Source organism: Poromitra crassiceps, assembly GCF_964638095.1.
Source record: "Poromitra crassiceps genome assembly, chromosome: 11".
NCBI lineage: Eukaryota > Metazoa > Chordata > Actinopteri > Beryciformes > Melamphaidae > Poromitra > Poromitra crassiceps.
In genome coordinates this window covers 39,703,273-39,719,248 of record NC_139643.1, presented here as the reverse complement: position 1 = coordinate 39,719,248, position 15,976 = coordinate 39,703,273, and the positions used below count along the sequence as shown (strand labels likewise).

At 47.9% G+C, this 15,976-nt stretch overlaps 1 protein-coding gene across 1 annotated transcript in view; it reads left to right on the top strand.

Moving 5' to 3' along the window:
* The window catches only part of adgrb2 (adhesion G protein-coupled receptor B2), a 332,454-nt gene that overhangs the window by 237,008 nt on the left and 79,470 nt on the right, over window positions 1–15,976 (top strand). The window contains exon 17 of the mRNA XM_083646528.1: window positions 3,641–3,767. Within this exon, the coding sequence (XP_083502654.1) occupies window positions 3,641–3,767 (127 nt within the window). The remainder of the gene's footprint in view (window positions 1–3,640; window positions 3,768–15,976) is intronic.

The following is a 15,976-nucleotide window of genomic DNA, read 5'->3' as shown; positions in this document are numbered from 1 at the left end:
CCATACATCTTTTTGTAGTTCGTGGAGTTGCCCCCCTGCTGGCCATTAGAAAGAATGCAGGTGTATGGGCACTTCCACATTGGCTTATGTTTTTCAGCACCGGAGGATGCCCCTTGCCATGCACGCACGCACACGCACACACACACACACACACACACACACACACACACACACACACACACACACACACACACACACACACACGCACACACACACACTACAGTACCACAGATACATTTACATTCACACACTTTTGCAAGGGGGGGTGGGGGTTCCCTCGGTTCCCTCATCTTTTATCCTAATAAAGTCTGGTTCTTGTAACGGATGAGGTACAAAAGCACACACACACGCGCGCACGTGCACACACACACACACACAACAAACACACAACACACACGCACACACACCATGCTGCTACCTGTCAAGCTGTCTGAACAGAGGAGGCTGCTTTTTCAGATCTTCAGTCTTTGAAGTGTCACTGTGCAGATGATGATCATCAGGGAGCGCTACTCACATCTCATTACTGACATTATGACTGACATCAGGAGTGTGTGTGTGTGTGTGTGTGTGTGTGTGTGTGTGTGTGTGTGTGTGTGTGCTCGTGCGTGTGTGTGTTTCGAGTGTACTGACAGTTGGTGTTGATACGTGCTTGTCTTCCACTGTCACATTAATTGAAGGTGTTGTCTGTGTCGCAGCAGAGGAGGTTGAGTCTACAGTGTTATGCTGTGCTCTGGTTAGTAGCTGTGTGACAATACGGTACTGTACCGAATACCGTTGAGCTAGGAGGCTTTAGGCTTTAGGTTCAATAGGCATTGCAAACCAAACCAGTCTTCTACAAGGATATCATGGAAAACTAAAAGTGAGACGGTAAAGATGAAAGGGGTTAAAAATGTGTAAAAATAATAATAATACAAAAATAGACATAAGTAATAAAAAATAACAAATACAAAATTAAGGAAATTTATCTGACATTTCTACCTTTTTGCTGTATCGAAAACAAAACGAACCGTGTCATAACGAACTGAACCGTGAATTTTGTGAACATTACGCCCCTACTGGTTGTACAGTATACTGTATGTGTCTATTGTTGTTACACAGGGTTTGGTATTGTGTAGCAGTGGCACCCTGCTCTTGACCCACTCACCCAAAACAGTAATCACTGGTTAGCCCCGTCAGTCTTGGTACCCTGTCTGTGTGTGTGTGTGCGTGTGTGTGTGTGTGTGTGGGGGGGGTGGGAGTGTACGGGCATATGCGCATCTGTAAGTGCTTGAGTGCGTGTGTGTGTGTGTAAATCTCTCTTCATGCATGTCTCAATCCCAGTAGGATGACTATAATCTGCTATCCGCGAGCAATAAGGGCTCTTCCCGGTGATAATCTAGCGACTGTCTGGATGTACGATTTACAGCGGCCGGCCCTTCTCCTCTGAAGTGTGTGGTGTGATATACCATCGGCTTGTTTCCTCTCTCCCTTTCCCCTGGCTTTACTGCAATAGCTGTCCTTCCAAAGCTCTCCCCTCACACCTCCAAAGGTCTCTTACACCTCCAAGTGGCTGTACGAGGAGGAAAAGCTCAACAGAACGAGTCAGCTTATGGTTTCTCATAAAGCACAGCTGTCAGCCCGGCCATCCCTCAAGATGTAAACAGTGCTGTGATGTATTGCCGCTTGGAGCTCATATATTCCGCCCCATTGAGCGATTTGAAGATTGCAAAAACTACGCCGATCCCAATATGGCGAGGTCTTTAGTGACGAGACACTTTATTCCATTTTCTCCCCATCCATTGAGAGGAGGTAATTACCTTCTCCACTAAAACTTAACGCATTAGGTGTGAAAGAACAGTGTCGCCCTGTAATAAGATTACTTTACATTTCATCTTTCCAGCTGTACAAATCTTTATCCAGGGAAGAATGAGGCAGACAACCATGCTCTGTATCCTTAGGGCGTCCGGGTAGTGTAGCGGTACATTCCCTGCCTACCAACACGAGGGTCGCAGGTTCGCGCCCCCCTGCGTTACCTCCAGCTTGGTCGGGTGTACATGCACGATTGGCTGTGTCTGCGGGTGGGAAGCCGGATTAAGGGTATGTGTCCTGGTCGCTGCACTAGCGCCTCCTCTGCTCGGGCGGGGCGCCTGTTCGGGGCGGAAGGGAACTGGTGGGGATAGCGTGATCCTCCCACGTGCTACGTCCTGCCGATGAAGCTAGCTCCCTGCTGCCGGGTGAAAAGAAGCAACTGCACATGTATCGGAGGAAGCGCGTGTGTGTCTACGGCTCTCCCCAGATCTGCAGAAGGTGGGGCAACAGGGGGAATCGGCCAAGTACAATTGGGGAGAAAATGGGGGCTGGGGGGGTGGAACATGCTCTGTATCCTATTTGGGAATAACAAACAAATCAAAGATATTTGTTGGCCTGTTTTTCAGGAGGGCTCTATTTAGGGCTAGTAAAACCTACTTTTAGCAGATTACACACTATGTTTCTCAAATTGACAAACTAATTGAGGTTTCAGTGGAAAGCGGCTATCTATCCGCATGCCATCGCAAATCAAACAGAATCGCTCGTATAAATGCTGCTACCTTGGAACGGGACGTCTTCAATTTGCGTTTAACTTCAAAACATCTCTTCTCGAGTCGACACCTCGTGTTTTCAAACGGTTTATATATCTCATTTTGTAAGGAAAGCCTTCATCCCCGGCTTCCTCTGTTCCCATCGGTCTTCACGCTTGGCCTGGTTTGACCCCATCAGCAGCAGCACATCTCGGTGCTCTCATGCTCACAGTCATCATGTCCCCCCATAAGATTCCCCGCTGCCCCCGGTGGCGACAATAGGAGCGTGCCAGGGGGTTAAACATGAGGTTAATGTGTAGCGCGAGCTGCCAGGGTAATTAGTTCAGTTAGAGCTATCGATCGACCTCCACACTCGACCATCTATTGAGAGCATTTAGAGGGAGGTGGAGGGGAGGGTAGATCAAGGTACAGGGAGAAGGATGTAGGGCGACCAAGTGTACAAGGTTCCATTGTGTGTGTGTGTGTGTGTGTGTGTGTGTGTGTGTGTGTGTGTGTGTGTGTGTGTGTGTGTGTGTGTGTGTTTCTGGGCGCTCTCTCTCTCTCTCCCAGTGATGTGTCGGGTGTCAGAGCAATTGACCATTTAGTCCTGGATAACATCCATCCACCGTTTGAGCCACACTGGCTATTGTTAACAGCAGTTGAGGCTTGTCATTTCTCCTCCAGGCCGGAGACTCTGGGGGTCTTCTTCCAGAGAACAGGGCGACGGAGAAGTGCAAAGGGAAGAAAGATGAGAGGAGAAAGGGAGTGTTGGAGTGTTTAGGACTCGCAGGGTACCAGTTGGGGTGAAACCAGGCTTCTCCTACTGTACCAACCCGAATAAAAGAGCCTGTGTGTGTGTGTGTGTGTGTGTGTGTGTGTGTGAGAGAGAGAGAGAGAGAGGACATCACTGCACAATAAACCCTGCAGACTGAATGGGGCACTCGGAGATAGTGAATGTCTATCTCTCTCTCTCTCTCCCTCGCTCTTGTCTCCCTGACTTCCTGTGGGCATTGCATATCCATGTGACTGTTAACTTGTGTCTATTTGTCTCCCCCGCTCTCCCCCCACCCCCCCCCCCCCATCCCCCTCTCCCCCACCTCCAGGGAAGCTGGCGCAGAAAACTGGGGCACAGAAGGCTGCCAAACGCTCGCGTCAACCACCGTCCACACCAAATGCCTGTGCAGCAGGATATCCACCTACGCCGTGTTAGCGCAGCAAGCTAAAGACCCGGTGAGTCACGTACCGCCGCTGCACTCTGCTCGGGACTTGGGGTGGGGGTGGGAGGGTGGGTGCTATCAAGTGAACTACCACCAGGGGTCAGGGCAGTGAGCCGATGAGGCACCGTAATGCAAATTGAGACGAGGTCGCTATCTGTTGCGCTTTATTGGCACGTGTAATTGCATGTTAGCGTAGTTATTTGTTTTCTTGATCTGCAAGTAGGTGATTTGGATGGATGATGCCATGTGTGGCGTTTTTCTTAATAACTGTTTTCTCGCAAATCTGCACTTGCTCCTCCTTTGACAACAATGAAAGTGGTGCAGATAGACCAGTGCAATTTGTCAATGTTATAATTGACTGGTTTGCTGTGATTGCCTCGTAATAAGCAGTTTTGATCAGTGTGCGTATATGTGTGGGTGTGTGTGTGTGTGTGTGTCTGTGTGTGTTTGTGGGTGTGTCTGTCTGTCTGTCTGTGTGTGTGTGTGTGTGTGTGTGTGTGTGTGTGTGTGTGTGTGTGTGTGTGTGTGTGTGTGCGTGCGCGCGCGCGTCCGTGTGTGTGCATGTTTTAAGCATATTACCATACCTAGTGCCACCCGCCATGATTTGCAACGTTTGTGCTAAGTGTACTGAAGGTGAGGTTGTTCATGCGAGGGGAAGGAGAGGAAAAAGGTAAGCGTCAGAGGGAAGACATTTTGTTTGTGTCTGTGCCTGATTCCGCCTGCAGCGTGCGACCTGCACGTCTATAAATAGCCTCCCGCGGCTCCTAGTGTGTGTTTGACGTGATTAAAGTAGGCTTTTAGCTGTTCAGGGTAAATGCCTGTCCTGATTGTTGTATTGACCCGCATTCTCCTGTACTCCACTAATGGACGCCCCAAAGACCCAGCAGCGGGACCCTCTCACGTCCCCCCTCTCTCCCACTCCGCCTCCCTCTGCGCCCACTCCTCCTCCCTCTCCAACGCCCCCCTTTAATGCACTAATTGTGTCCGAGCGTCCCACATTTTCACACCATCTTTTTCGCACCGTCCCTCCACACACACACCTAACCCAATTCATTATTGTGCGCCCGCTTTCTTCTCCCGCAACTTAACCCCCTCTATTTCCCATTTCCTCCGGCTCCTTGTCACTTCCTATCTGCCATCACTTTTCCCCCTGCGTCCCTTTGTCCCTCCTGTTCTTGTCACTGCCCTCACACTCCTTTTCTCCTTGTTAACACTTTGAGCTGTTCCTCTCACGTCACGGCCCCCCTCCACTGCTGCACTCACATGCTCCTTTTACTGTAGCTTTTCATCGTTGTTCATTTTGTTAGCATGTTTACTCACTCCGTCCTGATGCTTCTATGATTAGATCTGACTGCGTCAGACACGCAGTGGGTTAAATTTGCACGCGAGAATCTGTGGGGACTTCCTGGTTACGGTTAGGAAAACTCAGTACTGAACTTCTCTCCCCACCGCCATGGAGATGGAAAGCAATTGCCAGCAACGGAGGATCCAATCAGAAAGCCCAGTCGGGTCTCAGCTGGCAGGGAGAGCTGAAACAGAGAGAGAGAGAAGTTGTTTTTTCATCCAAATGTTTCGCAAATTTGAACAGAATCTTCTCAAATAAAATCGGGAGTGTGGATGCGCGGCGGGCGGCCACTTTTTTGGCTGGGGTTGATGGATTAAACCCAGCCAAAATCAAGATTGATGGATTAAACCCAGCCAAAATCAAGATTGATGGATTAAACCCAGCCAAAATCAAGAGGAGGGGGAAGGGGAGGGGAGGGGAAGAGTGATGTCATCAGACAGTTGTGATGGCTAAGTGGGTGGGCCTCAGTGACATCATCAGATAGTTGTGATAAGTGGGTGGGCCTCAGTGACATCATCAGATAGTTGTGATAAGTGGGTGGGCCTCAGTGACATCATCAGATAGTTGTGATAAGTGGGTGGGCCTCAGTGACATCATCAGATAGTTGTGATAAGTGGGTGGGCCTCAGTGACATCATCAGATAGTTGTGATAAGTGGGTGGGCCTCAGTGACGTCATTAGACAGTTGTGCGGGTGGGCCTGGAGATCTGATGTGATGTCATCAGACAGTTGTGATGGCTAAGTGGGTGGGCCTCAGTGATGTCATCAGACAGTTGTGATGGCTAAGTGGGTGGGCCTCAGTGATGTCATCAGACAGTTGTGATGGCTAAGTGGGAGGGCCTCAGTGTCATCAGTGATGTCATCAGACAGTTGTGATGGCTAAGTGGATGGGAGGGGCCTAGGGGTCTCGCGTTCGTGGACGTCCAGTCATAATAGCACAAAAGTTGGCTATGACAACTATGATGTCAGTAGTGATGGCTAAGTGGAGGCTGGGTGAGTGGGCGGTATGTACGGAGGACGGTCAAGATGTTCAGATGAATTAGAGAGGAGGGGTGATGGAGAGGAGAAGAAGGGGAGGCGAGAAGAGAGAGGAGGAGAGAAGAAGAGGGAGGTGGATGGAGATGGGAAAGAAAAAGACAACTGTCAAAGTGGACAAAGGGAGAGAGAGTCTCCTCCCTAGAGATGGAGCGTGCGTGTAGTGTGTGCGAGAACTCTAGTTTTAAGAAAATTGGCAAAGGGAAATGTGAAGTTATGTGCGTTTTCCACCCACTACTGTTATGCTAATATTAGGAGTTGGTGTGCAGTCAGTTGTGCTGTCTGCCTGCTGATTCAAAGCCGATACGTGGCGTTGTCTTGCAGGCAGCGACCCATCTGTATGAAAAACATCTATTAAAAGGTTGTTTGATTATGCACGATGCTACACTCTTCAATTCCGCATACATAATGCATAATCCGAGCAGTCTAGACCTTCTGATTGTGCCTAAATAAGTTGCTTATTTACCTGGCAAGTGTATTTAGTGATGCCAACAGGTGGAGTGCATCCTAGCCTACCTGTTCCTTCTGCAGTCGGGGGGTGTAACTTTTGGAAGTAAGTAAGGCAACATGAAAGTGCATGGTTTTTGAATGGGGTTTGGTTAATCGAGAGGTAACCGAGAGACAACGCAACATTCGCTTCATCTGTTTCCACTGCACTTACTGTAGTCGCATTTAGGTACCTTTTATCAATACGTCAACTTTTCCACCTCCCCCAAACATAACAACTTTTTTCCAATAATTGGATTTTTTTATTTTTTTTCAGTGTTTCCACTCAGGTTTTTCATGTGCAAATTAAAGATTTGCATAAAAACAGGTGGATGGAAACTCATCTAGAGATGTTGTCCATCCTAAGTATGAAAATGAATGAGCATGAAGCTCCACAACGATAGCACTGTATTGTACATGGGCCAGAGTGCACATCCACCCTCACTGTAAGCCTGTGAGCAGGACAGTAAGGCACTGTGTACAGCGTACACTAAGTGCCAGTGTATTCATGCTTTGCTTTCTCAGAGAACATTACGGTGAAGAATATCCTCATTCTTTTCCTACACTCCCCATATGAAATGTTTGATTCCTGACCCCGGCCCTTTCTGTGTGGAGTTTGCATGTTCTCCCTGTGTCCTCCTGGGTTTCTTCTCCCACAGTCCAAAGACCTGCAAGTCTGATGGAGTCTAAATTGCCAATTGAATGCGAGTGTATGCTGAGATAGGCTACTGTAGATATGAATGAATGAATGAAGATCTCATGTGGAAAGAGAATTAAACATTTTTATATGTTAACCTTAGCTTGTGTTCTCATGTATCTTGCAAAAACGTGCTGCTTGCTGCCTTTCTGGACACGTCTCACTGCTTGTTCTTGACAGGAAAAAGTGAAGGTTCAAAATATAATATTGCTTATTATGAGACTAAGATGGGAAACCAAAGAAAGTAATTCACATCATCATCCTTGGTAACTATAAACATCTCTCTCTATCTCTCTCTCTCTCTCTCTCTCTCTCTCTCTGTGTCTCTTTCTCCAAGCGTTCTGTCTCTGAGATAATGGAATTGCAAATGATTGTGAGATGTCAGACAGTGCAGGTCGCACAGCAGGGATTTACATCTGATTGCTAAGGCTTTGAAAAAGTTAAGTTGTCTGCACCACATTATTATTACAGATACTGTTCTATTCCCATGTCCCTATCTGGCGGATATTCCACCTCCCCCTCTCTCTATAGGCCGTGAGGAGGGTCAAAACAAGGTGATGGCCTTCAGGTGAATAAGCAGGCTTGTTTCATTATTCCATCCTTCAAAGCTGGCGTTGTTCCACAGAGGTCCTCAACCTATCCCGGGAGACTCAGGGGAAAAGTAATTCCCATTATGTGGGAAAAGCACATGATGACTGCAACCTAACAGGTCAGGCCAACAGCTATTCCTGTTCCCAGGGCTTTGCTTTCTTTCCCAACTGAATGCTATTGACTCACTCAGTCAACGAGCTGGTTGGCTGTGATGAGTTGAAGGGAAGTGGAAAGGAAAACGCTTTGACGTTTGGCACATTTGTGACATCTGTGAAGAGTCATTTTGCGATTCATCATCATTGGGCCCATTTACACCGTTGGGCCCGGTGTGGTGGAGGGCCAGGAGGTATGGGTCACTGTGTTCTGGTCAAGGACTCTCAGTCAGGAGCTGTTGTGACCAGTGCTGCCGAGTGCTTTTTTTCTTTTTTTTTCTTTGCTTTAGGCCACTCAAAAAATTTCGCTTTTACCCCGGCAAAGAGTCAAGTCTATACGGGAAGAGGGAGAGAGACAGATTGAATTTGCACAACACATTCAGTTACACACATGCAACACATATATGGATACATGCACATACACACATGCGAGCTGTGTCCGGGGCTGTGTGGCTGCTGGAGCAGTGCTGAGTATCAGCAGCCCAGCTCTGACAGCTTATCCTGGGCCACGGCGCCAGGGACAAGGGGGGTGGAGGATTAACCTCCATGTTTAATAGAAAAGGGAAGGGGAGGGGGGGAGGGATTTAGAAGCACTGCTGCCATTACAGGCCGTTTACAGTGGAGAGAGGGATAGCCAGATAATCCTGTTTACTTTCTACAGCCGGGGAGAGCTGTCCGTGTGTGTGTGTGCGCGCGCGCGTGCACGTGCATGCATGTGCGCGTGCACGTGCATGTCTAGAGAGAGACCTTCAGTATCAGACCCAAGGCAGAGGTTACTTTAGAGAAACAGAGGAGAGAGAGAGGTAGACACACAGAGAGAGAGAGAGAGAGAGAGAGCAGTTGATTGAGTGAGGTCGTGAAGCTGTATAATAAACCACGCCACTTAATTCCTGAGATGAGTGCAGCAGTGGGAATACAAACCCTACGGACATGTCTGTCTAGACTCATTGCCGCTGCCGTGTCCATATGGATCAGGAGATTTGGACGTTATTGAGATATTGGCCTTATAAAATTCAGCTTAACATTTTGCGCCATAAGTTAACATTGTGAATTATGCCTCTTTAGAATTATCCCTCTCTTTCATTTTTAGTCGGCATCCGTCCTGCTGTAGTTGTGTTGGAATGGAAAAGTTAAATTTACTACAGAGGATTTTCTTTTTTTCCAGTTTTAGTGCCTCAATTTCAACTGTCCCGCCTTTCAATTTTTTTCTCTCTCCCAATTTTACATGGCCAATTTCCTCTGTCTAAGCGGTCCCGGTCGTGGCTCCACCCCCTCTACTGATCTGGGGAGGGTGTAGACTCTCACAACTCACATGCCTCCTCCCATGCATGTGGAGTCGCCAGCCATTTCTTTTCACCTGACAGCGAGGAGTTTCACTGGAAGGACGTAGCTCGTGCAGACAGAGTTCCCCCCAGTTCCCCTCCCCTCTGAACAGGACTCCCCAACTACACTAGTGCAGCGACCAGGGCACATAACCCTTTTACGGTTTCCCACCTGCAGACACGACCAATTGTGTGTCTGCCCGACCAAGCCGGAGGTAACACGGGGCGCGAACCTGCGGCCCCCCCGTGTTGGTGGTGAGGGAATAGACTGCTGCGGCTACACCCCAGGCACCCCCACTTCCAACTGTTTGTTTCCTCTAGTGGGAGCCGTGGCTAGTGTAGTGCTTGCCTAAGCAGGTAACCGCATGATGCGAGTTAAAAGGTCAATGCCTCACAAAGCACCTGAGACCTTGAGACACACACACACACATGCACACACACACACACACACACACACGCACGCACACACACACGCACACACACACACACACACACACACACACGCATGCATGCATGCACACACACACACACACACACACACACAAGCTAAGTGGAAATAGAAACAAGACAGCTGACATCGGGGGGCGGGCGGTGGTGGTTTCCATAACTCATTTATGAGCCAATTACTGTATCAAAGCAATTTTCTCCAAAGAACAATATGTGTGTGTGCTGATGTATAGCAACGTCTTTTCTCATACACTGATTTCTCCCAGCTATTTGTACCTGCCGGTTTAACTGAGGTGATTGGTTTAACTGCTATCCACCTTATTTTTGAATCTCCCGCTGTAAAATGATTATGGGTGCAAGGTCCGGTCTAGAAGGTGACTGATTATTGCAGCTTTTTTAATGTTACCTGTTGGCAGAGGGTCTGCGATGCTCGTACTCAGCGCATTTCCTTGTTAAACTCACAAAGAAACAACACTCGTTTGACGACTTATTTGAGGGAATGGAATAATGTTATCTATCATTATGTGCTAACCTGTTGCTCTTTGAACAACTCGGGATAGCCTATTTATCGGCGAGATGTTTGACCAAGCTGGACCTGATTGGCTCCCTTCGCCTGCAGCTTTGAAACATCGTTTACAGACGGGCTATGTTGTGTCTGTCTCTCCAACGTAACGGGGGGAGGGGGCTGGGAGGATTACACCGGAAGAAGCGCCCATATTTCACGTAAGGCATCATGGCAGCTAGAAATAAGGTGGATAGGCCCGTTGATTCTCTTGAGATGATTGGTTTAACTGCTGTAGGCCTGTTGGTTCTCATGAGATGATTGGTTTAGCTGCTGTAGGCCTGTTGGTTCTCATGAGATGATTGGTTTAGCTGCTGTAGGCCTGTTGGTTCTCATGAGATGATTGGTTTAACTGCTGTAGGCCCGTTGGTTCTCATGAGATGATTGGTTTAACTGCTGTAGGCCCGTTGGTTCTCATGAGATGAATGGTTTAACTGCTGTAGGCCTGTTGGTTTTCATGAGATGATTGGTTTAACTGCTGTAGGCCTGTTGGTTCTCATGAGATGATTGGTTTAACTGCTGTAGGCCTGTTGGTTTTCATGAGATGATTGGTTTATGCTGTAGGCCTGTTGGTTCTCATGAGATGATTGGTTTAACTGCTGTAGGCCTGTTGGTTCCCATGAGATGATTGGTGCTGTAGGCCCGTTGGTTCTCATGAGATGATTGGCTCGACTTGAGATCAATTCTGGGGGTGTTTCCTCTGAGGTCATTAGCTCTCCCAGCCAGTCCACTTCCCTAATGAGAATGAAAACGCCCTGAGCCTGAGTCAATTATTTAGCTTCTTAATGGCCAAATTGGCTGATTTGACCATGGAAGGAGGAAGAGGGATGATTGAGGCGCCGCAAGATGAGACGTCAGCTCACATTTTAACTTGGGAAAACGTTTTTCAAAACAAGGTCTGTCATAGGAGCAAGACTACAAGGTGACAATATGCAAATGTTTCGCACTTGCCAACTATAATTAGGGTGAGATGCTTGCTACAAAGTTAGGCATGAAGGACTGCATGTGAGTCGCACTCAAATCCCTTGTTGCACCAACTGAAGGTTAGTTGTGGAGAGAGAAGACGACACAAAGCTGTATTTATTTTCTATTGTGTTCTTGCTGGACGAGCATGTGTGTGAGATATGTTTGGGTGAGTACTGGTTTACTCGCTTATTCTATTTTAAGTAGATCTTTAGTAGCCTAGAGCGGTGGTTCCCAATCTTTTTGGCCTGTGTGTGACCCCATAAAATAAAGCAAAGTCTACCTGGGACCCCTTGTCACATGTTGCATTATCTACTAGTTAAGATACTGATTATTGTCTTGATTAACCGGTTGTTTCGTCCATAAAATGTTATCAGAAAATAGTGAACAATATCTGTTTACGTTTTTAAGTTCCCCACACTCCAAGGTTACGTCATCAAATGTCTAAAACCCAAATATATTCAGTTTATCATCATGTTCCACAAAGATATTCAAATTATCATTATGTTGGACAAAAAACAACAATAAAATCATCACATTTGAGAAGCTGATTTTTTTTGTACTGTTTTTACTAAAAGCAATTACTCAGTTATCAAAATAGTTGCAGATTAATCTTCTACTGATCGACAAATCTACTAACTTTGCAGCTCTAGAAAGAGGATTTTTTTTTTTTTTTTTTTAACACGTTCACTGCCAATGACGAGTTGACTCGTCAAACACAATCCAACCGTTCACTGCCAATGACGAGTTGACTCGTCAAAAAATATATATATATTTTTTTGACGGTGCTACGTGGATCAATGTCCCCCACGTCTCCTATAAAAATATTGGAAGTATTGAATGTGTATAATCTATTTTACCGACCAACTAAGTGGCGACAGTGCTCTCCCGACAGAGAGAAAGCCAACCAAAAACAGCCGCGGGAGCAAGCCATTCTCAAGGAAATGGCTTGGCGATTTTACAGTCATCAGTCACCAGACTCGCCCGAGAGCGGCCGCGCCAGCAGCAGCACACAGAGAGCGGAGAGCGGTGCTGGCGTGGGGGATTGCAAATTTGCATAATAGATTATGGGTGAAACACACTTTGAAACACCCGCAGAAAGGCCAGAATCGCACGCATTCCGAAAACCCAGAAACGAACGAGCCTCATTCTCATACTGTAGGCGAAAACGCTTTCACGCTGCTGCACACCGGCGCACAACGGTGGGGGATTCCAAAAATAGACTGGGTGGGCAGCATAAAGCCTAGAATCGCACAAAGCTTCATCAAAGCTCTCAACCGAAAATCCAAGAAACGATTGAGTCCCATCCACAGTCCACACTCGCCGACGAGGGGCCGCCAGAGAGGGAGGCTGCTCACTGCTCAGACAGGCAGGAGAAACTGGCTTGTGACAAACGCCACCAGACACGCCCACGGAGGGAGGAGTTTAAAGGAGAGGGTGTTCAGAACTATATTGTTCAGATGTCTGATCTCTCACTGATGCCAAAAATAAATGGTTAAAGTGACTGTTCTGCCTGTTTGATTGAATTTCACAAAACTGCGATTATCTCAGCTTCCTGTCTCACACGCTGAAACCATGCTGTACTCAACGGCTAATATCTACATAACTACTAACTCTACAAACTAACTCTTTTAGACAGAGAAAGCACACATTCTATTAGTACTTTTGTGAACTTCGTGCTCACAAAGTCCAAGCAGAAAATTATCCTCGGCTCTTGTAAAATGAGCCAGAATCCTCAAAAAACGGCTTGGCAGAAGCTACCTACAGTAAAAAAAAAATGGCTGGCAGTGAATGTGTTAATAACTTTTAGAGGCTTTAGGCAGTAAAATACAGAAATCAAGAAGAAATAAAGGTAACATTTAGAAGAAGGCTTGAAAAAATAATAATCATAATTTTATGTCGAAAATGTTGTTTTCTGTATCCTATCCTGTCCTATCTCACGACCCCTTTGATGAATCCAGGTTGGGAACCACTGGCCTAGGGTATGGTGCACAGTGCAGGCATGCTATAGTGGGGTTTAGGGTATGGTGCACAGTGCAGGCAGGCTATAGTGGGGTTTAGGGTATGGTGCACAGTGCAGGCATGCTATAGTGGGGTGTAGGGTATGGTGCACAGTGCAGGCCTGCTATAGTGGGGTTTAGGGTATGGTGCACAGTGCAGACATGCTGTAGTGGGGTTTAGGGTATGGTGCACAGTGCAGGCATGCTATAGGGGGCTTTAGGGTATGGTGCACAGTGCAGGCTATAGTGGGGTGTAGGGTATGGTGCACAGTGCAGGCATGCTATGGTGGGGTTTAGGGTATGGTGCACAGTGCAGGCATGCTATGGTGGGGTTTAGGGTATGGTACACAGTGCAGACATGCTATAGTGGGGTTTAGGGTATGGTGCACAGTGCAGGCATGCTATAGTGGGGTTTAGGGTATGGTGCACAGTGCAGACATGCTATAGTGGGGTTTAGGGTATGGTGCACAGTGCAGGCATGCTATAGTGGGGTTTAGGGTATGGTGCACAGTGCAGACATGCTATAGTGGGGTTTAGGGTATGGTGCACAGTGCAGGCATGCTATAGTGGGGTTTAGGGTATGGTGCACAGTGCAGGCATGCTATAGTGGGGTTTAGGGTATGGTGCACAGTGCAGGCTATAGGGGGGTTTAGGGTATGGTGCACAGTGCAGGCTATAGTGGGGTTTAGGGTATGGTGCACAGTGCAGGCTATAGGGGGGTTTAGGGTATGGTGCACAGTGCAGACATGCTGTAGTGGGGTTTAGGGTATGGTGCACAGTGCAGGCATGCTATGGTGGGGTTTAGGGTATGGTGCACAGTGCAGACATGCTGTAGTGGGGTTTAGGGTATGGTGCACAGTGCAGGCATGCTATGGTGGGGTTTAGGGTATGGTGCACAGTGCAGGCTATAGTGAGGTTTAGGGTATGGTGCACAGTGCAGGCAGGCTATAGTGGGGTTTAGGGTATGGTACACAGTGCAGGCATGCTATGGTGGGGTTTAGGGTATGGTGCACAGTGCAGGCATGCTATGGTGGGGTTTAGGGTATGGTGCACAGTGCAGGCAGGCTATAGTGGGCTTTAGGGTATGGTACACAGTGCAGGCATGCTATGGTGGGGTTTAGGGTATGGTGCACAGTGCAGGCATGCTATGGTGGGGTTTAGGGTATGGTGCACAGTGCAGGCATGCTATGGTGGGGTTTAGGGTATGGTGCACAGTGCAGGCATGCTATAGTGGGGTTTAGGGTATGGTGCACAGTGCAGGCTATAGGGGGGTTTAGGGTATGGTGCACAGTGCAGGCTATAGTGGGGTTTAGGGTATGGTGCACAGTGCAGGCTATAGGGGGGTTTAGGGTATGGTGCACAGTGCAGACATGCTGTAGTGGGGTTTAGGGTATGGTGCACAGTGCAGGCATGCTATGGTGGGGTTTAGGGTATGGTGCACAGTGCAGACATGCTGTAGTGGGGTTTAGGGTATGGTGCACAGTGCAGGCATGCTATGGTGGGGTTTAGGGTATGGTGCACAGTGCAGGCTATAGTGAGGTTTAGGGTATGGTGCACAGTGCAGGCAGGCTATAGTGGGGTTTAGGGTATGGTACACAGTGCAGGCATGCTATGGTGGGGTTTAGGGTATGGTGCACAGTGCAGGCATGCTATGGTGGGGTTTAGGGTATGGTGCACAGTGCAGGCAGGCTATAGTGGGCTTTAGGGTATGGTGCACAGTGCAGACATGCTATGGTGGGGTTTAGGGTATGGTGCACAGTGCAGGCATGCTATGGTGGGGTTTAGGGTATGGTGCACAGTGCAGGCAGGCTATAGTGGGCTTTAGGGTATGGTACACAGTGCAGGCATGCTATGGTGGGGTTTAGGGTATGGTGCACAGTGCAGGCATGCTATGGTGGGGTTTAGGGTATGGTGCACAGTGCAGGCATGCTATGGTGGGGTTTAGGGTATGGTGCACAGTGCAGACATGCTATGGTGGGGTTTAGGGTATGGTGCACAGTGCAGGCATGCTATGGTGGGGTTTAGGGTATGGTGCACAGTGCAGACATGCTGTAGTGGGGTTTAGGGTATGGTGCACAGTGCAGGCATGCTATAGTGGGGTTTCATGAGAACGTTCATGTATCCCTCTTAATGCAGACTCATGCAGTATAGTCAGTGTCTACAGTAATTATTAGGGATTCAAAATGCAATGCAAGAAATCAATGCATTTCGATTTTTTGTTGTGGCCTCGTCTCGAAAGTTTAATTTTTAAGTTTAATCTTGTATCTGTTGTCCTTGCTTGAGATCAAGAAAATGTCAAGCAATTAAAATCACAGCATGAGCGCTCTCCCTTCCGCTGTCAACGTGACGCCTTCTACTGCGCTGAAAACCACCGGCTCGTAAGCGTGATCACACCGGAAGATCTGCCCTTCAGTTTGCTTCTGATCTTGAATAAAACATGATTAGTTTGAGTCCGTTTGAGCATCTGGGTTCTGAATCAACAAGGCCTGGCTTGGGTTTGTCTTGGACCGGACTGAGACTGTTTCAACAGCAGCCCTAGGGTGGTATTTCATCCTGCTGCTGTTGTGTTGCCTTGTGCTATAAATTAGCGCAGGATCGGCCCTCTATTTTTTATAGCCACTAT